At 45.9% G+C, this 22,863-nt stretch overlaps 1 protein-coding gene and 1 long non-coding RNA gene across 3 annotated transcripts in view; one reads left to right on the top strand and one right to left on the bottom strand.

Annotated features, from left to right (window-relative positions):
- The window catches only part of LOC138975516 (unconventional myosin-XIX-like), a 41,849-nt gene extending 27,380 nt beyond the window's left edge, over positions 1–14,469 (top strand). For both annotated transcript variants that reach the window (XM_070348218.1, XM_070348219.1), the window contains 12 exons: positions 399–585; positions 829–896; positions 1,454–1,575; positions 2,035–2,145; positions 3,350–3,535; positions 4,327–4,461; positions 5,636–5,814; positions 8,412–8,626; positions 10,333–10,451; positions 10,849–11,047; positions 12,658–13,082; positions 13,930–14,469. In XM_070348218.1, coding sequence (XP_070204319.1) covers positions 399–585; positions 829–896; positions 1,454–1,575; positions 2,035–2,145; positions 3,350–3,535; positions 4,327–4,461; positions 5,636–5,814; positions 8,412–8,626; positions 10,333–10,451; positions 10,849–11,047; positions 12,658–13,082; positions 13,930–14,067 — 2,084 coding nt within the window. In that variant the 3' untranslated portion in view covers positions 14,068–14,469. The remainder of the gene's footprint in view (positions 1–398; positions 586–828; positions 897–1,453; positions 1,576–2,034; positions 2,146–3,349; positions 3,536–4,326; positions 4,462–5,635; positions 5,815–8,411; positions 8,627–10,332; positions 10,452–10,848; positions 11,048–12,657; positions 13,083–13,929) is intronic.
- LOC138975522 (uncharacterized) overlaps positions 1–22,863 on the bottom strand; it is a 148,604-nt gene that overhangs the window by 15,225 nt on the left and 110,516 nt on the right. The gene's annotated exons all lie outside the window — the stretch shown is intronic.

Below are 22,863 nucleotides of genomic sequence, written 5' to 3' on the forward strand. Positions count from 1 at the left end.
ATCAGTCCTTCATTTGTGAGAAACAACATTGTCATTTTGTGTAAAGACTAGTTGCTAACAAGTGTGTTTGTATGTCCTGGTGAAAACAGTTCCATGAGATGCTGTCTTCTGTTAAAAAATAAATGAATAAGTTTATTTAACGAAATTACTGCAATCTAAATTCTTATCAGTTTTTATTTTTTTTAATTTTTTTTTTAAATAGTACATTTCAGTGAATTTACTGTGTAAGCATGAAAAAACTGGTTGCTTTTGTATACAGACTTTGACTTACCTGTGACTTCATGTCATGGGTGATGTCATGTAGAGGAAAGAATACTCAAGTTTATTAGTTTTACCGTGCACAAAACATTCTCTGACCTTTACCCATCGTTGACATTTTCCTTTCTGTAAATCCTCAGTGTGTGAACGGGCCCTGGAGAGGAGCTGCCAGTTGCTGGGAATCGAACCCTCGTGTCTCAAACACACACTGCTCCACCGCAGCCTGCAGGCAGGCACACGCAACCGCCAGAGTGTCTTCGTCAAACCCATCGGCATTCAGGAGGCCCGCAGTCGCCGAGACTGTCTCGCCATGTTGCTCTACTCCAGGTAAGGTTGCTGTAATGCTGTTGCTTGAGGTGCAACTCTTGCCAATAGGCTTTCTTGGAGTGTCGTCAAGGTTTGCAGATAAGATCACAGGTCACATTTCAGGTATGATATCCTAAAAAGTCAATAATGCATGTCTTGAGTCAGACTCAAATATATGCAGTGTTTGTATAGCCCATGCAATGATTGTTTGATATAAGTATTTTTGATTGTTTGGGGTCAGTATTTTATTTTTATATTTCCCAGGTTGTTTGAGTGGCTGGTTGGCTTCATCAACATGCAGATCAAAGCAGATTCCTTTGACAATACCATTGGTAAGCCAATTTTAATGTTTTTTGCTCACATTATTTCAAAGGTATAAATATGAAGAATGAACAGAACACCAGATCCTATTTTTGACATCAAAAGCTTGAGCAAATTCATTCCCCCCTTCTATTCAGTTATAAAAATATTTTCTTCAGCACATTTGTCGAAATGGCCATACAAGTTTTTGCAATCTTGTAAGTTTCAAGAAATCCTTGGCTTTACCTTTTCCTCTCGGTGAAACAAAAGTGTAGCAGTACTGCCGTAACAACAGCAAAGTTTTTTTGCAATTTAGAACAAGTGTGGATGTTTTGCTAACTGCCGATACCATACAACAGCAGTGGGTTGGTAATAGTACGGTAGTTTTGGGGGCAAACATACATATTTATAGCTCTTCTGGCTGAATCTTTCCATATTATTCTGTGATAGCCACTTGCTATGTCGTGTTATTCACTAGCATACCCTTTGTCCATGCATTTTTGAATCAAGAGCAGTGATCTGTAATATACTTTATTCAAGTTTGCGAGTATTTTGTCACATTTATCCTGATGTGTGTGTGTGGTGACAGGACTGTTGGATATTTATGGTTTTGAGGCCTTCGCCACCAACAGCCTGGAGCAGCTGTGCATCAACTATGCCAATGAGCGTCTGCAGCAATACTACGTCGCCCAGTTCCTAGAGAACTTGCAGGTCAGTGGTTAGCTGGAGACAATTATAATGATAATTAATAATACTTCTAGAGCGCATAAATCCAGGGTTAAACCCTGCGCAGCACCCTTTACAATTTCCGGGAAATATACACACACACAAATATTGTACATTATAACTCATTGCAGTATAATACATTATACAAACACACGTACAAACGCACGCACGCACTAAATCTTCAAGTTGACTGATTTGCATTAAATCTTGAAGTTGACTGATTTTCTTATTTTTTTTTAGTTCTTAGAATGAAGGGAACACTGTTAATGATACTGCAAGTAAGTTTTCAGGGCTTCAGTTTAGCAACTGCTACAGCTCTTTGGCTTCAGATTTCATCATTTCTTTTTTCACATGGCATTACTATATGTTAGAGAAACTCTGAATGAGTTTGTTCTTGGGTGACCAAATAAATAACTTTGTTTATGTGTAGAGTCGTGATTTCAGAAAGAGTACACAGAGGAGTGTTTGCAATGGGTACCAGTGGCCTGCATGGACAATCGGCCGTGTGTCAACATTCTGGATGGACGGGCAAGCATCTTTAGTCTACTGAACGAGGTTCGTTGCAGCCGTTTGGGTTTAAATCACAACTTTTAAAGACATCATGGGTGCGTCTGATGTATGAAAGCTCTTACTTAAAGTTATGCCCTTTTGCCCCCAGCGGAGCATAGGTCATTGACGATGTTTCTCCATCGCACTCTGCTCTTAGCTGTTCTTTCTGCCTCTGTCCAGCTGCTGCTCTGCCTCTGTGTCGCATCTCCTTGCATGAAAGCTATGCCTGACCATTTTCAGAACCACCCAAAATATCATATTTGTGGAGGCGAATTAGTGACCAGTCACAGCTATGTAATGAGAGTTGTTTGACAGACAAGATTGAATAAGAGAGTTTGATGCTTCTAAAATGAGAAAGCGGTACATTCCCAGGGATGTTGACAGGATTTTTTTCTTAGGCCAAAAAAAAAAAATTGTCTGTTTCTGGTAACATGGCTAAAAAAAATAGGGTCGGTAGGTCGGGATTTTTTTGTTTTTGTTTTTGTTTTTTTTTTTTACCCCAAATGTAGACCAATAAAACTAACTTTAAAAATCGCGCAAAGAGACTGGATTCACTATACATAGAGACAAGACACTCAACACATTTACAAATCGTCAGCGGACTTTCGTTTTCACACGTTTTTGTTGTTCATTTTCTCACCCTGTCCTTTACCACCAAAAAAATATAAAAAAATTTTGAGTTTGGAAAAAAAAAGTTTAGGGTCGGCGCCGAAATTTAGGGTCGGTCGGGTGACCAGAAACAGACAATTTTTTTTTTTTGGCCTTATGCAAAATTTCCTAATATTACCATACACGTATTAGACAAGTTTCAAAAGTTTCAGGAAAACCTTGGCGTCATTCACAACCACCACCATGAAAGAGTTTGGCAGGTCAGCCCAAATGACAGCAAACGTTTCCGTTATTTTATGTTACGTAAGTTCTGGATTTTTGCCAACTGCTTACACCAAACCCTGGAGGCCCATACTTCTTGCATGAGAAAGTATCAAACTCCCCTAAATGCGGCATTTGGCTGCCTAAATGATCAGACACAACTTCGTGCCATAAAAACACCAGTGTAGGTGGGAGTTTTAACCCATGAATGCAGAGGAAGAAGAAGAGGAAAGTATCAAACTAATCTTGATTTTGAACTTTCTCATGGTAAATAATAGCTGCAACAGCACAGACTATGAGACAGCGTGCATATCTCTTATACTGTACTCGTCTATTTCAGGAGGTGTACCTCAACAGAAAGTCTGACGCTGAAGCCCTGAAGGACAGACTGCTGCAGCTGTGCGGTCACTCCCACAACGCTCTGCGCCCAGTGCGCAGGTCAGCGGTCACCCAGCCCAGTTTTGTGGTGCAGCACTACGCAGGGGAGGTTCAGTACTGTGTGGAGGGCCTCATCACCAAGAACAAGGTACATTAAGGATTTTGTGTAAATATGTGTGAGTATGTGTCTGTGTCTGTGTTGGCTTTGTGTGTGTGTGTGTGTCAGTGTGATGGATGAGGATTTTACAAGGTTGTGAGAGGTGTATAAGGCTTTGGTAGTTATTTAAAGACTGATAACATTTGTGCATGTATATGTGGGTGTTAAATAGGACAGCAGGGGATGTGATGTTTATTTTTGAAACTAAAAAGATCATTGACAAGGTTTTAGTTATAATGTATAATTTTGTATGAATTTTTTGGTGCTCTGCCTCACACAACCGGGGTATTTATTCTCTCTATTTTCAGAAATTAAACAGCTGTATGGGTCTTACAAGCTTTAAAAATTAAATTCTGAGGAAACCGGGTCTTTTAAGAGAGCCTGGCATGGGAAATGAAAGGGTCTTTAAGTTTAAACACTGTAACATCTTCACATAACCTAATGCATGCTTCTGTCAGTCCTTTTGGGCTTCTCTTCGAATCTCAGAAAAGATTTACTTCATTCTTGCGGTAGCTGGTGTAGTACAGAATTACCAAAAGATCTAAAACAGACAGACTGCAAATGTTTCAAAATCAAGAATCGGAAGACAAAAAAGAGTGGAACATTTATTCAAGGAAACATGGGGTGATAGTTGACAAGAAGCTCAGCTAAAAGGCTCTCAGGTTAGACACACTTACAATGGAGATTAACAGACTGATACACCTTTTCCTTTATTTCTTATTCTTTATTTTTTTACCTTTGATTTTGGATAATATTTCACATGATCACATTTGTTTTTACAGGATGACATTCCGTCAGATCTGGTCTCACTGCTGACGGCCAGTGACAACGGTTTTGTCAACCAGCTGTTCGCTTCATACGCTGAGCCCGAATCCCCTGCTGGCAGGAAAAAGAAAACAGTTCTCACCAAGTTCAAGGTGAGTGCTTCATTGTTTCGTTGGCTTTCTTCTGATAAAGGAAGAAACAGCATGCTTACTCATGAACATTTGAGAGATGCTATATTTATCTAAGTTATTCGGTGTACGTTTTGTGATATGATTTGTTTGTTTGCTTAACGCCCAGCCGACCACGAAGGGCCCTATCAGGGCGGTGCTGCTTTGACATTTAACGTGCGCCACACACAAGACAGAAGTCGCAGCACAGGCTTCATGTCTCACCCAGTCACATTATTCTGACACCGGACCAACCAGTCCTAGCACTAACTTTGTGATATGATAGGGTTGACCAAAAGAAGAATTACCTAATAATAATAACGGGTATTTATATAGCGCCTTATCCGAAGTTCAAAGCGCGTATGCCGTGTGAGATGGAATTATTTACACAATATATCACGCATTCACATCAACCAGTAGATCAACAGCCTATAGGCGCTGCATCCACCTTTCACGGCCTATTATTCCAAGTCACCTGAAGGGATATCGTCATATTGTTTCCTCTGATGTGTCAGAACAGTTACCTGAACGGATATTGGCATGATATTTCCCTCTGATGTGTTAGAACAGTCGAAGGATCTTGATGCTTCATCAAATATGGGCATGCATGCAGTACAAGCACATGGAGAAGGGTAAGGGTTTTCACACAAAATAGATTTGTACATTTTTTTCTTGATAAATATTATATAAGTAGCCCAGCTTGTGTTTGAGTGCCCATCATCTCACAATGGAGGACAACTTCAGGGACGTAGTGGGAACATGATCCAACTTGGGCAGGCTGCAACGTATTGGGAATCTAAACCACTGTCTTGATGATAAGCTGTTTTACACACTCATGGTAAAACCATGATTAGGGGTATATTCCCAAGTGTTGCCCGACTTCAGATGAGATACACAGGTGTATGCGTGTTTGAGCGTAATGAGCCATCTGCACTTATGGCAGAATGACCAAGGTCTTTTACGTGCCGCTTTGGTGACACGGGGTGGGACATGGATACTGTCTCTGAGTCTGCACATAGAGGTTACCCGTGTCTGTCCAAAGCTGGATTTGAACCCGTGACCCTAGGATTACAAGTCCGGTGCTCCAGCAGTGGCAGTACTAGCACCTGAGCTACCCGGCTCCTTAAAACCACTTCATATCTCTTTTCTTTTTATTCAGAGTTCTCTGGATGAGCTCCTTTCTTCCATGGGGGAGTCAGACATCCATTACATCCGCTGTCTGAAGCCCAACAACACCAGCACTTCAGGGCTTTTCCAGCCAGGCTACGTCCTGCAGCAGCTGAAAGCCTGTGGCGCCATTGAGACTGTCAACATATGTCGCCGTGGTTACCCCGCAAGGTAAGAATGCTTTTGTAGGAGGGGAGAACGAAGGGAGAGGGTATTGTGGTGTGGAGTTAGTTATGGGGGGAATGGAGGGAGAGGGTATTGTGGTGTGGAGTTAGTTATGGGTGGAATGAAGGGAGAGGGTATTGTGGTGTGGAGTTAGTTATGGGGGGATTGGAGAGAGAGGGTATTGTGGTGTGCAGTTAGTTATGGGGGGAGTGAAGGGAGAGGGTATTGTGGTGTGGAGTTAGTTATGGGGTGAATGAAGGGAGAGGGTATTGTGGTGTGGAGTTAGTTATGGGGGAGTGAAGGGAGAGGGTATTGTGGTGTGGAGTTAGTTATGGGGGGATTGGAGAGAGAGGGTATTGTGGTGTGGAGTTAGTTATGGGTGGAATGGAGGGAGAGGGTATTGTGGTGTGGAGTTAGTTATGGGGGGAGTGAAGGGAGAGGGTATTGTGGTGTGGAGTTAGTTATGGGGGGAGTGAAGGGAGAGGGTATTGTGGTGTGGAGTTAGTTATGGGGGGAGTGAAGGGAGAGGGTATTGTGGTGTGGAGTTAGTTATGGGGTGAATGAAGGGAGAGGGTATTGTGGTGTGGAGTTAGTTATGGGGGGAATGGAGAGAGAGGGTATTGTGGTGTGGAGTTAGTTATGGGTGGAATGGAGGGAGAGGGTATTGTGGTGTGGAGTTAGTTATGGGGCGAATGGAGGGAGAGGGTATTGTGGTGTGGAGTTAGTTATGGGGTGAATGAAGGGAGAGGGTATTGTGGTGTGGAGTTAGTTATGGGGGGAATGGAGGGAGAGGGTATTGTGGTGTGGAGTTAGTTATGGGGCGAATGGAGGGAGAGGGTATTGTGGTGTGGAGTTAGTTATGGGGGGAATGGAGGGAGAGGGTATTGTGGTGTGGAGTTAGTTATGGGGGGAAGGAAGGGAGAGGGTATTGTGGTGTGGAGTTAGTTTTGGGGGGATGGAGGGAGAGGTTATTGTGGTGTGGAGTTAGTTATGGGGGGAATGGAGGGAGAGGGTATTGTGGTGTGGAGTTAGTTATGGGGAGAAGGAAGGGAGAGGGTATTGTGGTATGGAGTTAGTTTTGGGGGGAATGGAGGGAGAGGGTATTGTGGTGTGGAGTTAGTTATGGGGGGAATGGAGGGAGAGGGTATTGTGGTATGGAGTTAGTTATGGGGGGAATGGAGGGAGAGGGTATTGTGGCGTGGAGTTAGTTTTGGGGGGAATGGAGGGAGAGGGTATTGTGGTATGGAGTTAGTTATGGGGGGAATGAAGGGAGAGGGTATTGTGGTGTGGAGTTAGTTATGGGGGGAATGAAGGGAGAGGGTATTGTGGTATGGAGTTAGTTATGGGGGGAATGGAGGGAGAGGGTATTGTGGTGTGGAGTTAGTTATGGGGGGAATGAAGGGAGAGGGTATTGTGGTATGGAGTTAGTTATGGGGGGAATGGAGGAAGAGGGTATTGGGGTGTGGAGTTAGTTATGGGGGAATGAAGGGAGAGGGTATTGTGGTGTGGAGTTAGTTATGGGGGAATGAAGGGAGAGGGTATTGTGGTGTGGAGTTAGTTATGGGGGGAATGGAGGGAGAGGGTATTGTGGTATGGAGTTAGTTATGGATGGAATGGAGGGAGAGGGTATTGTGGTGTGGAGTTAGTTATGGAGGGAGAGGGTATTGTGGTGTGGAGTTAGTTATGGGGGGAATGAAGGGAGAGGGTATTGTGGTGTGGAGTTAGTTATGGGGGAATGAAGGGAGAGGGTATTGTGGTGTGGAGTTAGTTACGGGGGGAATGAAGGGAGAGGGTATTGTGGTGTGGAGTTAGGTATGGGGGGAATGAAGGGAGAGGGTATTGTGGTGTGGAGTTAGTTATGGGGGGAATGAAGGGAGAGGGTATTGTGGTGTGGAGTTAGTTATGGGGGAATGAAGGGAGAGGGTATTGTGTGGAGTTAGTTATGGGGGGAATGAAGGGAGAGGGTATTGTGGTGTGGAGTTAGTTATGGGGGGAATGAAGGGAGAGGGTATTGTGGTGTGGAGTTAGTTATGGGTGGATTGGGGGTGAGGGGGATGTGAGTTGCATGGCTTGGTGAGTTTGACTGAGTGTGTGTTAGTACATGTACATGTATGTGCATGACTTGTAAGTCAGACAGTACCAGCAGCACTCTAATGTTCAGACAACCAAGTCTTTGAAGCTGAAGATCTGACACTGGCCTAACTAGTTACTGGATTTTAGTGAACAACACTGCATTACTCTGCATTTCTCGCAGTCAGAATTGAAATGATGGAAAAAAGATGGTTTTGTGGCCTGTTTTTCTTCTTCTCGTTCACTCCTTCAGACATCCACTCCTGTGACGCGTAGGTATGCCACCGTCTTCTTCAGGGTCGCCAGGTTGCCAAACAGCTTCTCCTGCAGGGGGGGTCTCATTCGGCCAAGCTGCGCATCTTTTTTCCTCCTGCAGGGTGCATTCCTAACCGTTCCACTGCAGGATGTTGAGGAGTCATGGCTCCGCTTGTTTTCTGACAGTCGTTTTTTTTTCTGCTCCTCGTCACCTCGAACAGATGTCACAAACAAATGATCTACAGCAGGTCTTTCAAAGTGTTCATGTCCCCTTTCAGGATGCCGTACAGTGAGTTCCAGCAGCGATATAACGTTCTGCTCAGACTGAGGAGCGCGGGGACAGGTTGTCATGGTGACGGTCTCGGCCAAGATGAAGGGGAGCAGAAGGAGAACATCTGTGACCCTCTGGACCTGTTGCTACGCCAACAACTGGAGTTCCCTGCCTCACCCAAAAGGACTCCCACTCCCAGAAAGAGGCTAAGGAGGAGAACAGGTGATTCTAATGTTGAATGTACTCCCCTTATCCACTCAACCAAAGCGTCTTGCAAGTAGCTGTGCTGTCTTGAGGTCATTTTTGAGTCACCTGAGTAATCTGTGAGTCTAAGTCATGGGTGGCCGGCTTGCCATCCGTCCGTGGACAAAAAAATTAACATTGAGGTTATTGAGCTTTAATTGTTTATGGCACATGGGTTAGACTAGAGTTAAGTGTAAGAAAGGAAAATAACTAAGAAAGCGTTTAAAATGTAGACAACGACAGTATTGCCAGTTATGCAGAACCAGACGCCTGGCATCTAAGAAGCATTCAAATGAATAACAGACTTTCATTCTCTTTAAGTTAGTGTTAAAGATTAGATACCAACTATAACAAAAACTGTAAGAAACTTGTAAACAACCTGTAACAACAAGATAGACATTTTTTTTTTCAAAAGCAGAGGTAGATATGTCAATCTCTGATCGGCTAATGAACAACTACGACTTGTAGGAAGGCAGTCGTTGTCTTGGAGTGTATGCAGACTTGAAAATCCTGCACATACTCTTGGAGTGTATACAGCCTTTGCCAATAGATTGTGATAACTTAACGGGTTTTTCCCTGTAGTGTACAGTGGAACCCCCCTTTCAAGACCTCAACAAATCTGAGAAAATCAGGTCTTAACAAGGAGGGAGTCTTAAAATGGGGGTACATTTGGTTATTGGCTCACGTAAGTGTAGCCTATGCGATGCTAACTTTTGTCTGTCTGTGCGTGCGTGCGTGTGTGTGTGATAGAAACTTTAACATTTCCGAGTCTATGGATAAAGCTCGCATAAGAAGATTACGTCTCGGTCAAAAGTGTTTGACGTGTGTGATAGAAACTTTAACATTTGAAGACGTCACTTTATGACGTAAGAGGGTTAGACGTCACGCGAAGGAATTACTGAAAGTCTCGGTCATTGTTATTGTGAGCGGGCCGAGACTAGTTGGCAGATCTAGTGTCTCGCTTTCTTGCACAGTTTCACCTATGCTTTGTGTGTGTGTGTGTGTGTGTATGTGTGACGGAGTGATTGAGTTTGTGTTACTGTTTGTCGATTTCTTACGTGAGCCTTGAAGGCTTCGCCTCTTGTTAACAGAGGTTATGAACAAAAAGTCTGCACAAAGTAGGTCTTAAAAAGGAGGGAGTCTTAAAATGGGGGTACATTTGGTTATTAAAAGAGGTTATGAACACAAAGTCTGCACAAAGTAGGTCTTAAAAGGGAAGGAAGTCTTGCAAGCGGGTTCCACTGTAGTATGGTACAGTGAGCGTACAGCTTCTTCTTCTTCTGCGTTCGTGGGCTGAAACTCCCACGTACACTCGTGTTTTTTGCACGAGTGGAATTTTACGTGTATGACCGTTTTTTACCCCGCCATTTAGGCAGCCATACGCCGTTTTCGGAGGAAGCATGCTGGGTATTTTCGTGTTTCTATAACCCACCGAACTCTGACATGGATTACAGGATCTTTTTCGTTGCGCACTTGGTCTTGTGCTTGCGTGTACACACGGGGGGTGTTCGGACACCGAGGAGAGTCTGCACACAAAGTTGACTCTGAGAAATAAATCTCTCGCCGAACGTGGGGACGAACTCACGCTGACAGCGGCCAACTGGATACAAATCCAGCGCGCTACCGACTGAGCTACATCCCCGCCCTGTAAGCGTACAGCTATGTGTGTGTGTTTGTGTGAGCAGGGCTGACACAGCACGACCACGCTCGCAAGGTGTGTCGTACCATCCTGCAGGCAATGACCCCACACCTTGACCTTCAACACCAGTTCGGATGTACCAAGCTCTTTCTCACGGAACACCAGGTGAACTAGCATCACAATCATATAGAAACAGAGTCCTTATTGTCATGAGATTAGCAAACTAAAACACACAAAACCAAATATACACACACACACACACACACAAGAAAAAAACTGTTGGTAGTGAGTCTTGAGTTGCATTGTCTTTGATGCTGCGAATTAAAAATAAAATAAACTATCGGCATGATGCTGATGATTTGAGCTTCATTTTGTTCCTTTGAGTACCTTATATGCAGCCTTTAGCTAGTTCTCAAAGTTCAAGTCGATCTTTTATTTTTTTGTTAACACTGCTTTCAATTGTTGCGCACTGTTTGATAGACATGTCTGACATTTCTGTTTACTTTTCTTATGATGGTGGTGAAGGAAAATATAAAGATGTTTTCACATTCTTGTTTACTAGCTTGAGCTCTTGGAATGTGCACGGCTCCAAGCCCTCACCCACAATGCAGTGGTTCTTCAGTCGGCGTGGAGAGGGTTGTGCTGTCGGAAGTGGTACAAACAAGTCAAGGCTGTTGGGATGATCAGTCATGCATGGCTGACTTTCAAAACTAGACAGCAGTATCTGTGTCTGAAGCAGGCGGCTGTTGTCCTGCAAAGAGGTAAGTTCCGTGATTTCAGAGAATATGGAGATTCAATTTGACAATCAGATATTGATGAATTGACAAATGAGAACATAAATAGATAGAAAACAATAATGAACATTGCATTTCTTTTAAAACAATTCATCTGCAATCAAATTGAGCAGACAACACCCACTTTTACAGGGTCTGAGAGATTTTCATGTGATTATGTGAAGATGTGTACGTGCCTGTGCGTGTTGTACTAGTATAACGTATGCGTACATGGAATGACATTGCGGGTTACCTGAACATTGACAATGACGAAAGAAAGATTGTGTGTGTATGTGTGCGCGCACGCGTGTGTGTGTGTGCGTGTGTGGGTGTGTGTGACCATGTTTGAATTTATTCGGATTTAGTTCTCTTTCCTTGTTTGTATTATGATTATGTAAGTGTAAAGCGTTCTGGGCTTGTCACCACGAGGTTTATGCGCTATATAAGTAATCATTATTATTGACTCACATGCGAAGCAAAAGTGAGTCTATGTACTCACCCGAGTCGTCCGTCCGTCCGTCCGTCCGTCCGTCCGGAAAACTTTAACGTTGGATATTTCTTGGACACTATTCAGTCTATCAGTACCAAATTTGGCAAGATGGTGTATGATGACAAGGCCCCAAAAAACATACATAGCATCTTGACCTTGCTTCAAGGTCAAGGTCGCAGGGGCCATAAATGTTGTCTAAAAAACAGCTATTTTTCACATTTTTCCCATTTTCTCTGAAGTTTTTGAGATTGAATACCTCACCTATATATGATATATAGGGCAAAGTAAGCCCCATCTTTTGATACCAGTTTGGTTTACCTTGCTTCAAGGTCAAGGTCACAGGAGCTCTTCAAAGTTGGATTGTATACATATTTTGAAGTGACCTTGACCCTGAACTATGGAAGATAACTGTTTCAAACTTAAACATTATGTGGGGCACATGTTATGCTTTCATCATGAGACACATTTGGTCACATATGATCAAGGTCAAGGTCACTTTGACCCTTATGAAATGTGACCAAAATAAGGTAGTGAACCGCTAAAAGTGACCATATCTCATGGTAGAAAGAGCCAATAAGCACCATTGTACTTCCTATGTCTTGAATTAACAGCTTTGTGTTGCATGACCTTGGATGACCTTGACCTTGGGTCAAGGTCATGTATTTTGGTAGGAAAAATGTGTAAAGCAGTTCTTAGTGTATGATGTCATTGCTAGGTTTAGTTATTTGACCTTGACCCTGAAGGTCAAGGTCATGTAAAGGTCAAGGTCAAGCATGTGAGTCGTATGGGCTTTGCCCTTCTTGTTATTATTATTATGTATTTGAATTTTTTGAGGCATTTGCAGTCTAATATGTAAGTGTACTGTGACCGGTCAGTTAGCCTACGTTGATTTCAAATGATATATTTGTACCTGTTTTGACTTTTTTTTTTATAGTAAATATTCATGTGATTATGTATGTGTATATTTTGAGGCATTTGCAGTTTTATATGTGACTGTGGTCAGTTAGCTTACGTTGATTTCAAATACATGTATAATATATTTGTACATGTGACCGAGTCTGAATGCATAAATCAGCAACTTTGTGTACATATTTGATACTGATTTCAGGGGTAAGATACTGGCTGCATCATCTACAACTCAAACGAGAAGAGCAGGCAGCGATAGAACTCACAGCCCAAACCTTCACTCAACCAGAACCATACGTCAGAAAACGCTCACTCTCGCCCAGACAGTCTTCCACCACAACCTCGGCCATAGAGTCCCTCGAGACTTCACGGGGGTCGTCCGAAACATTACAATCTCTTCACATGGATGGCAACCTCTCGGACGATTCTGGCGTGATGATGCACGAGCCTGTTTGCTGCCAGCAGCCAGGGAGGAAGGTGGAGGCGGGGCGTGGGCGGAAGAGGGAGGGGGCAGTACTCCAGGTGCCCCACAAGCGACGAAGGTTGCTGGCCCTGGCCGCTCAGTTGCCACAGCTGAAGGACGTGAATGTTGGAGACGGTGTGGTCACCAGGCGACGCATTCCTGTGGTGAGTGTTGTCTGGCTTCACATGTTTCTGCCAATTAGTGGATTTCCGGCATTTTCAGAACTCTACTAGAGATCTCTTGACATTGCCAGATTGCACCATTTTTGCATCACTTTCTACAACAAAAATGTGTGTTTGTGTGTGTTTGTGTGTGTGTGTGTGTGTGTGCTTTAGCTACTTTAATATAGACTACATGGGTGCTGGCCCTTGCACTGTTTTTAAAGCTGTTTTATTGGTTTAACATGCTCCATCAACTTTGCAGCTTAGCTGGGCATGAGATCACGAAATTGTCAAAAAGTGAATAATTGCAGAGGAGTCTTACTCTCAATTACAGAACAGCAAGTGTCTCTTAGACTTGAAAAGGTCCAACTCACCAGAAAACATTTCAAAATGGTGTTGTAGACAGTATTTATCAATATATGTTTCATAGCTGCCAACCACTGATGTGACAATAATGGATAGCACACAGCCAATGAAACAGCGTAACCAGAGTGCCGCCATCTTATAACTTACTGCACCGTGCCACACTGAAAAAATAGGTCAAAGGGAAATAATCGTAGTTTTGAGAGTTGACAGCAGTCTTCTTTCGCTGTATCGAACGGTGTCCCAAGATGGCGGATCCGGTGGTGTCAATGTTTTGATAGCCAATAAGAAGGGACACGCTACCCATATATTTTTAGATCAGTGCTGCCAACCCTCCCCTGTATTTTACAACTTCTCCCTGCTCATATTCAAGACTAAGCGGTCCCCCTGGACCCCCTGGCTCCTGGATTTTGACTTCAGAAGGTTGGCAGCTATGATGGTTTAAGCACTCGTCTAAATCACTCCAATGGGCAATGTGTGTGTGCAGTGTGGGGCTCGCTTTCACACCAGAGAGAGCGTCCTGAAGTACAGCCACCTGACCAACAGGCGTGACCTCCCCAGCGGCTTGACCGACGCCATTCAAGACTGCCACGACCAGATGCACGGGTCATCTGTTGACCCCTAGTAGCCACGGACTGTGTTCTAGTCAGGGTGCTTGACCGGCTGGACCGACTCGAAGCAGGGCTGTGAGGAACAGACAGTGGGGTCATCTATTTTCCTGCCAGCCATGTACAGTGGAACCCCCTTTTAAGACCCTCCAAACCCTTCCCTCCCTCCAGCCACCACCTCCGCCCCCCACCCCTATGTTTAAGACTCCCTCCCTTTGAAGATTCTGTTTTTCCAGATTTTCTGTTCCTAACCTTTGTAAATTTACTTCCATTCTAAGACTCAGTCTTTTTTAAAAGACTGATTTTTTCAAATTTTTTGTTCATAACCTCTGTAAAGTTACCCCTATTCCTAGTCTGTCCTTGTGACCTGGTTGTTTTTTTTTTTTAAAGATTTGTTTAGGTCTTGTAAGGGGGGGGGGGGGGGGCAGGGGGGAGGGGTCCACTGTAATATCATATAATCTGATGAAAAGTGTGTGAAGAATCAGTGGTGAAAATAAACTTGCCATTATAGTGTCTTGTGTGCTTGTTGAGAGGTTTGGACGGGTGTTTGATGTTTTGGAAGGAGTGTTGCATGATGTGTGTGTGGGTTTGACAGGATGGTGTGTGTGTTTGACAGGATGGTGTGTGGGTTTGACAGGATGGTGTGTGGGTTTGACAGGATGGTGTGTGTGTTTGACAGGATGGTGTGTGTGTTTGACAGGATGGTGTGTGGGTTTGACAGGATGGTGTGTGGGTTTGACAGGATGGTGTGTGGGTTTGACAGGATGGTGTGTGTGGTTTGACAGGATGGTGTGTGTGTTTGACAGGATGGTGTGTGTGTTTGACAGTATGGTGTGTGTGTTTGACAGGATGGTGTGTGGGTTTGACAGGATGGTGTGTGTGTTTGACAGGATGGTGTGTGGGTTTGACAGGATGGTGTGTGTGTTTGACAGGATGGTGTGTGTGTTTGACAGGATGGTGTGTGTGTTTGACAGGATGGTGTGTGGGTTTGACAGGATGGTGTGTGGGTTTGACAGGATGGTGTGTGGGTTTGACAGGATGGTGTGTGGGTTTGACAGGATGGTGTGTGGGTTTGACAGGATGGTGTGGGTCTTGTTCTGTGTCTCAGCAATCCCTTGTTGTGTTGCCATATATATGCATGTTCCGTCTCTGTCTTTTTGTGTCTACGTGTACAATTAATCAGGGCTATTTTGTGTTTGTACGAGATAAAATTGTCCCATTGTATCCCAGTGCAGAATTTGTTGCTTGCAGAAAGCACATGTCAATGTGGTGCCTCACTTTTTCTTCAAACATGTTATTACATTTAGTCAAGTTTTGACTAAATGTTTTAACGTAGAGGGGGAATCGAGACGAGGGTCGTGGTGTATGTGTGTGTGTGTCTGTCTGTCTGTCTGTCTGTCTGTGCGTGTGTGTGTGTAGAGCGATTCAGACCACACTACTGGACCGATCTTTATGAAATTTGACATGAGAGTTCCTGGGAATGATATCCCCGGACGTTTTTTTTCTCAATTTTTCGATAAATACCTTTGATGACGTCATATCCGGCTTTTTGTAAAAGTTGAGGCGGCACTGTCACACACTCATTTTTCAATCAAATTGATTGAAATTTTGGCCAAGCAATCTTCGACGAAGGCCGGACTTCGGTATTGCATTTCAGCTTGGTGGCTTAAAAATTAATCTGAAAATTGTAAAAAAATTAATAATTTGTTTTTAAAACGATCCAAATTTACGTTCATCTTATTCTACATCATTTTCTGATTCCAAAAACATATAAATATGTTATATTCGGATTAAAAACAAGCTCTGAAAATTAAAAATATAAAAATTATTATTAAAATAAAACTTCCAAAATCGATTTAAAAACAATTTCATCTTATTCCTTGTGGGTTCCTGATTCCAAAAACATATAGATGTGATATGTTTGGATTAAAAACACGCTCAGAAAGTTAAAAAGAATAGAGATAAAGAAAAGCGTGCTATCCTTCTCAGCGCAACTACTACCCCGCTCTTCTAAAATTACATATCTTACCCAACTCACATATAGCAATTAACTCTAGTTCAGTGCTGGTAACGCTGTACGCGTCCCCTTGGTAACAAGGAAGGCGCCTCTAAAAAAAGAGTGACATGAGACCCGTAAGGGTGTCTAAGCCAGCCCGGAAACGAGACTGCCTTCCGTATGCGTGCGCATACACCGCCATTTGCAATTCAATCCAAAGCTCAGCGCCAGTGAGACTGGTCGCATTTGATGTACGCTCCGGCTGTTTCAGCCGTTTTTGGCTTAGTCTTTTGACTTTGTTGTTCCTCTTGGTATCTTCTTGCATCTGGACTTCTCTACTACTGTTGAGGTGAGATCGTTCTTGTTTTTTCTTGATTTTGGCAGCGTTGTTGGCCGCATTTTGGACTTGAGAAAATTTTTTCTTTTCTGCAAAATTTTTTCGTGAGTCTTTGTTGTGTCATGGCCGACAATGCCAAGAAGAGGTGTACGCCTAGAAAGGTAGCTGCTGCGCCCACTTCTTCTAAAGAATCTTCTAGGAAGACTAAACAATCCGTTTCTGGTGAAGATACTCTTGCAAAAAAATCTTTTGATGTGTTTGTTGATTTGCCCGCTAAGCCGGTAGACAAGACAGCGGCCATTTTGTCGGCGAAGCCGGTTGACAAGACCGCGCACGTGAATAAACCTGCTAAGGGGGATTCTCCCCCTGAGGTGCCGGGGTTGGCATCTGCTGATGTTGCTGCTTTGTTGTTATCTCTTAGTTCACAGGTGTCTACTTTAGCGGCCGAGATTACTTCGACGAGAGCGGAGCTTCGCTCTCTTCCCTCGGGTGTGGCCGGCGTCTCTTCGCTTGCCAGCGTTCGTGCGTCTCCTGCCACTACAGTCACGAGAGCGGAGGTGCATGCCTCTCAGGATGATGAGATTGTGCCGTGTCCGCTTTTGGGTTCGCATTCCGGCGTTCCTTCTCGTTCACAAGGTATGTCTGCTGAGTTAGTAACCGGGTTCTCCGGCCAAAACTCGGCACGTGGTCAGGAGCGAGTAGCCTCAGGCGCATGGCGGCCGGGCGAAAGTTCTTATCTCTCGGCTGACTCAACCCGCTTTGGCGGCCTTTCAGTGGGGAGTAAGAGCCCTGGTACACGTAAGGAAGTTCCACTGCACTCTGCTCAGTCTGGGGACGGGGGCGAGTGTGTGTGGCTTCCGACCCCGCCCTCTGGGCGGGGGGTAGACAGTAAAGCTGGTTCTCTGCTGGACGATGGTAGTCAGTACGGGGATCAGCTTCAGGATTGCGCAGAGGTGCAAGACGACTGTTTTGATGACGACGCTTCCGGTCAGGCGGAGGGCGTTGGATTCAATTTGCCGGTTAAGCTGTCTTCGGCTGTGGCCCTGGCTGCTACTACGGCATCTAAGTATTTTGAGGAAGCAGTGGTGGAGTGCAACTCTCAGTTGGTACCTCCACCGTCTGCTCTGGGAGACTTTCGGGGTGCTAAGGACGCTAGGTGTTCGCTCCGTTTCCGTGAGTCTCCTGCGGTGGCGTTTGAGATGGCTACGGTCTTGGCGACTTCGCGCTATCAGACGCTGTCCCAGTCCTCTATGGTGCCGCTGTTGTCACAGCATGGGGTTGCCCCTGATTCGGCTTTGCCGTACCTGGCTCAAGCAGGGCGGCAGGTTCCTGGTTCGGCTGTTCGGAACTTCAAACTTGCTTCTCGGCCTATCAGCTTGGTTGAGTCTTTTTCCTTGCCTAAGGCCGTGCTGCCGGTGACTCCGGAGCTGGCCTCCTTGAGAGAGGATGGGTATAGCAAAGACAGATCGGTCCCCTATTCAGAAGCTTCCCTGTTGTCTCTGGAAGAAACAGGGAGGTCTCTCCTGGAACTAGCCTCGGTTTCAGAATCGCTTCAGCGATCATTGTCTCGGTCTATTGCTACCTCTCTGGAACCTTTTGAATTCCGCTTTGATGCCTCGGCAGAGGATGTGACGACCCTTTTGGCTACTTTAGGCAAAGTCACGCAGGAACAAATGCATTTGTCAGCCAGGCTTTACACACATGCGGTTCTCTCCCGCAGAGCGGCCTTTCTTGCTGGCTCCAAGATCAGGGATAAAGGTACGATAGAGTCTCTCAGACTTTCTCCGTTTACGGAAGGGTCTCTTTTGGGCCGGGCGTCGTTTGACGCGCTGGAAAAAGAGACTCATGACGCTAGGGACTTGGCTATTGCTCGTATCGCGCATCAGGGTTTTTCTAAGTCGCAGAGCAAGCCACAGACTCAGGGCAAGACGCAGACTCAGGGCAAGACGCAGACTCCTTCCTTTGGGGGAGGCAAGGCGCAGAGTCAGAGCTCCTCTTCACGAGGCAGGGGGCGTGGTGCCCCTTATCAGAAGAGGGGTTCATTTGGTGGTTCTCGGGGGTCGGGGCGTAAGCCCAACCCCCAATGATGTCTTCCCGAGCTTTTGATCCCGTTGGCCCCCACCTTTGTGGTGGCGGGCGGCCCCTCCAGGGCCATCGCTACCTGGACACATTTGGTGTCCAGCGAGTGGATCGTGGGGATTATTCGTTCGGGATTTCGTCTTCTTTGGGCGGAGGGAAAGGCTCCTCTGTCCAGAATTCCGCCGCCTTTTCGGTTCCCGAGAGACCCGGAGGCCAAGGCAGCCGTACAGGGGGAAGTGCATCCCTTCTGTTGAAAGGGGCTATCGAGGAGGTGCTCGATCAGGGGTCTCCGGGTTTTTACGGGAGATTGTTTGTGGTCCCCAAGGCTTCGGGGACATGGAGACCTGTCCTAGACTTGTCAACTTTGAACAAGTTCCTGCGTGTGGTGAAATTCACCATGGAGACTCCGGCCTCAGTGAGAGAGGCTTTGCGGCCAGGAGACTGGGTCACGTCTGTGGATCTGACCGACGCTTATTTTCATGTGCTCATGCACCCGTCAGACAAGAAATGGCTTCGGTTCCGTTGGGGGGAGAAAATTTTCCAGTTTCGAGCGCTCCCTTTCGGGCTTTCGCTCGCCCCCTGGATTTTTACAATGGTCATTCGTCAACTCTGTGCCCTTGTGAGGCAGGAGGGGGTGCGTCTGAGAGCCTACTTGGACGACTGGCTGATTTTGCACCAGGACCAGGTTCTTTGCAGCAGGCACACACAGAGAGTGCTCAGTCTGGCATTTCAGCTCGGTTTCACGGTCAATCGGGTGAAGTCGGAGTTGGATCCGTCACAGGATTTCTCGTATCTGGGGATGCAGTTCAATACTCTGGATTGGTCGGTTCGCCCGTCGCAAAAGAGAGTGGACAAGTTGCAGGCTTCTATCCGCTCTCTTTACGGAGAGAATCTGTCCACGGCCCGGGAGTTGTACTCTCTGTTGGGTCAGATGGAGTCCATGACGCCTCTTGTTCCTCTAGGCAGAGTGCACAAACGGCCGTTTCAGGCAGCTCTGCAGGCGCTATGGGACCAAACTTCGCAAGATTGGAATGCTCAGATCGAGTTGGGGTCTTGGTTCAGCCGGACCACAAGTGTTTGGCTTCTCCCCTGGGTGTCGCAGGGCGTTCCTATTGTTCCTCCGCCTCCTCAGAACAATCTGTTCACGGACGCCTCCCTGTCGGGCTGGGGGGCTCATCTTGCAGATCAGACAGCGTCCGGTGTGTGGAACGTCAGTCAGGCCTCTTGGCACATAAACGTTCTGGAGCTAGAGGCAGTAGCACTGGGCCTTCGGGCGTTTCTTCCTCTGTTGGAAGACAGTCATGTCAAGGTTCACACCGACAACATGACTGTGGCGGCTTACTTAAACCGTCAAGGGGGCACTCGCTCTCAGGTCCTCTCGGACAGCGCGTGTCGCTTGCTGACATGGTGCAGTTTGCACAACATTCTCCTGTCAGCGGTCTATCTGAAAGGCACTCTCAATGTCTTGGCCGATGCTCTCAGCAGAGGGAACAAGATCTTACACTCGGAGTGGACTCTCTCCCACCAGGCTCTGGAGCGCCTTTGGGCGCAAGTAAGCAAGCCTCCCATCGACTTGTTTGCGACGAGATACTCGACTCGTCTCCCTCTTTTCGTGTCTCCGTTTCCCGACCCTCAAGCTTGGGGGGTCAATGCTCTGGAGATGGACTGGACAAATCTGCAGGCTTATGCGTTCCCACCGTTTTGCCTTCTCGGCAAGGTGATAAGAAAAGCAGAACTAGAAGGGCCGGCGTTGGTGTTGGTGGCCCCTCTTTGGCCCAGCCAGCATTGGTATCCCGATCTGGTTCGCATGGCGGTTCGTCCGCCCATTCCTCTCGGGGTTCGAAAGGGCGATCTGTTGCAGCCCAGGTCGGGCATTCCGCACCAGAATCCTCAGGCCTTGCAGCTACACGGATGGATTCTGTCCGAGGCTCTCTGCTCCGGGCGGGTGCCACAGCTTCGACTTTGAAATTGGTTCAGCAGGCACACAGGGATTCGACCAAGTCTGTATATGCTTCGCAATGGTCTTCCTGGTCCAAATGGTGTTTAGAGAACGGCGTCGATCCTCTGGCTCCGAGATCGATGCACGTAGCTAATCATTTATCCTGGTTGGCGGAACAGGGCGGTTCTCCTTCCTCTTTGCGCGTAAGAAGGTCAGCTATTTCCTCTACGCTTAGACAGCTTGGCCATAGAATCACTTTAAGTGGCGTGATAGCGAGTGTAATCAAGGGCGCCTCTCTTGATTTAGCTCGGTCAAAGGTACAGCTCCCGGCGTGGGACCTGTTTTTAGTTCTTCGTTTTTTGGCTTCGGATGATTTTGAACCTCTTCATTTAGCCAGTTTGGCTAACCTTACGAAGAAAACTTTATTTCTTGTTTTGCTCGCGACTGCTAGGCGCGGCAGCGAAGTGCACGCTCTCTCGGGTTTGGCAAAAGATATTGCCTTAGAGAAAGATGGATCTTTTACTTTGAAATTTCGTCCGGATTTTTTAGCTAAAAACCAAAAACCTGGTCAGTTATCTCCTTGTATTCGTGTTCCCCCCTTGAGCAGCGTTCTGGCTCCGGGGGATCCTGATGTTTGTAATTGTCCGGTAAGGGCCCTCAGCAGCTACCTGGCTAGGACTCTACCGATTCGCTCGAAAACTCAAAAGTTGTTGTTCATCTCACTCAACACGGTGAGAGGGAAGGATATTTCGAAGATCACTCTGACTAAATGGGTTTCAAGCACCATTAGGCAGGCTTACATTTGGTGGCAAAGCCAGTCTGGCGATGTCAGAGCCGTGTTACCTCTTACTTCGTCCCGGACACATGAAGCGAGAGCTTGGGCGTCTTCCTTAGCGGTGCTTCGTTCTGGACGCCTCTCTGAAGTTCTTGCGGCTGCGTACTGGCGGTCGGAAGACATTTTCATTCACTTTTACCTGAGGGATGTAGCCTCAAGTCGTCAGGACGGCAGTTCAGCTTTGCCGTCCTTGGTGGCTGCAGGGCAGGTTCTACATTCTTAACGTGGTGAGTACCCGCCACCTATAGTAGCAATCTGCTATATGTGAGTTGGGTAAGATATGTAATTTAATCAAAAATTTTAGTAATAAATTTTCATTTGATTAATATACTTACCCAACTCACATCGTTTATTCCCTCCCGCCTCCCCGCTGTGGTGGGTGTTTGGGTCTAAAAAAAGGTGTGAGTTGGGCTTCGCTTTAGATTGAATTGCAAATGGCGGTGTATGCGCGCGCATACGGAAGGCAGTCTCGTTTCCGGGCTGGCTTAGACACCCTTACGGGTCTCATGTCACTCTTTTTTTAGAGGCGCCTTCCTTGTTACCAAGGGGACGCGTACAGCGTTACCAGCACTGAACTAGAGTTAATTGCTATATGTGAGTTGGGTAAGTATATTAATCAAATGAAAATTTATTACTAAAATTTTTGAATTTCACTGCCTTTGCATCGAGCGGTGGACTGACGATGCTATGAGTATACGCTCTTGCTGTAAAAATGCAGTGAGTTCAGTTTCATTCTGTTAGTTCGACAGCTTGACTAAATGTTGTAATTTCGCCTTACGCGACTTGTTCAGGTTTGTAATAATCAAAAAGAATATTATGATGAAGAAACAAGTACAAAGCGCTCAGGTCGCTGAAAGCTGTGGGTACCAAAGTCTTGATGGGGACATTATTTGTTTGTTAGGTTCAACATTTTGTTGACCCCTGGTAGCCATCGACTGTTGTGTACTGGTCTTCTTCTTCTTCTTGGCGTTCGCAGAGGTTACACAATCAGTCCAGCACTGGTGATAAATGTTGTCGTTTTCTCCAACTCCTGTCGACTGCCGTATAGTTTGGTCTGCAAGGGAGTTGGTGACGGCCACACTTCTTTTCGTTCCTCATCTAGTAAGGGACATCGCTGTAAGATGTGTTCCGCTGTTTGGTCTTCTTGACCGCAGGCACAGGTTGGTGATGGCGCCAGCTTGAACTTTCGGTTCATGTGAGCATTGAGCCTGTTGTGGCCAGTACGCAGCCTGATGAGGTTGACTTGCTGCTCTCTGGACATTGTGTGGTAGTCATCTCTGTTTGTCCTTGGCCTCATCAATGCCTTGATGATTGTCTTCTGCTCACTAAAGCTTGTGTACTGGTCAGGGTGCTTATACTTTTGAAAATCAAGGAATCAGAGACTCGGTGGGTCTTGTCTGACACAGATTTATCAACAACACTTGGACATCACATCATTTTTCAGTCGACGGACGCAGTGGCCTAGTGGATAAGACATCAGCCTCCTCATCGGAAGGACGTGAGTTCAAATCCCGGCCGCAGCAGCCTGGTGGCTTATGGGTCGAGATTTTTTTGATCTCCCAGGTCAACTTATGTGCATACCTGCTAGTGACTTATCCCCCTTCGTGTGTACATGCAAGCACAAGAC

This window comes from Littorina saxatilis, linkage group LG9 (assembly GCF_037325665.1).
Source record: "Littorina saxatilis isolate snail1 linkage group LG9, US_GU_Lsax_2.0, whole genome shotgun sequence".
NCBI classification, from domain to species: Eukaryota; Metazoa; Mollusca; class Gastropoda; order Littorinimorpha; family Littorinidae; genus Littorina; species Littorina saxatilis.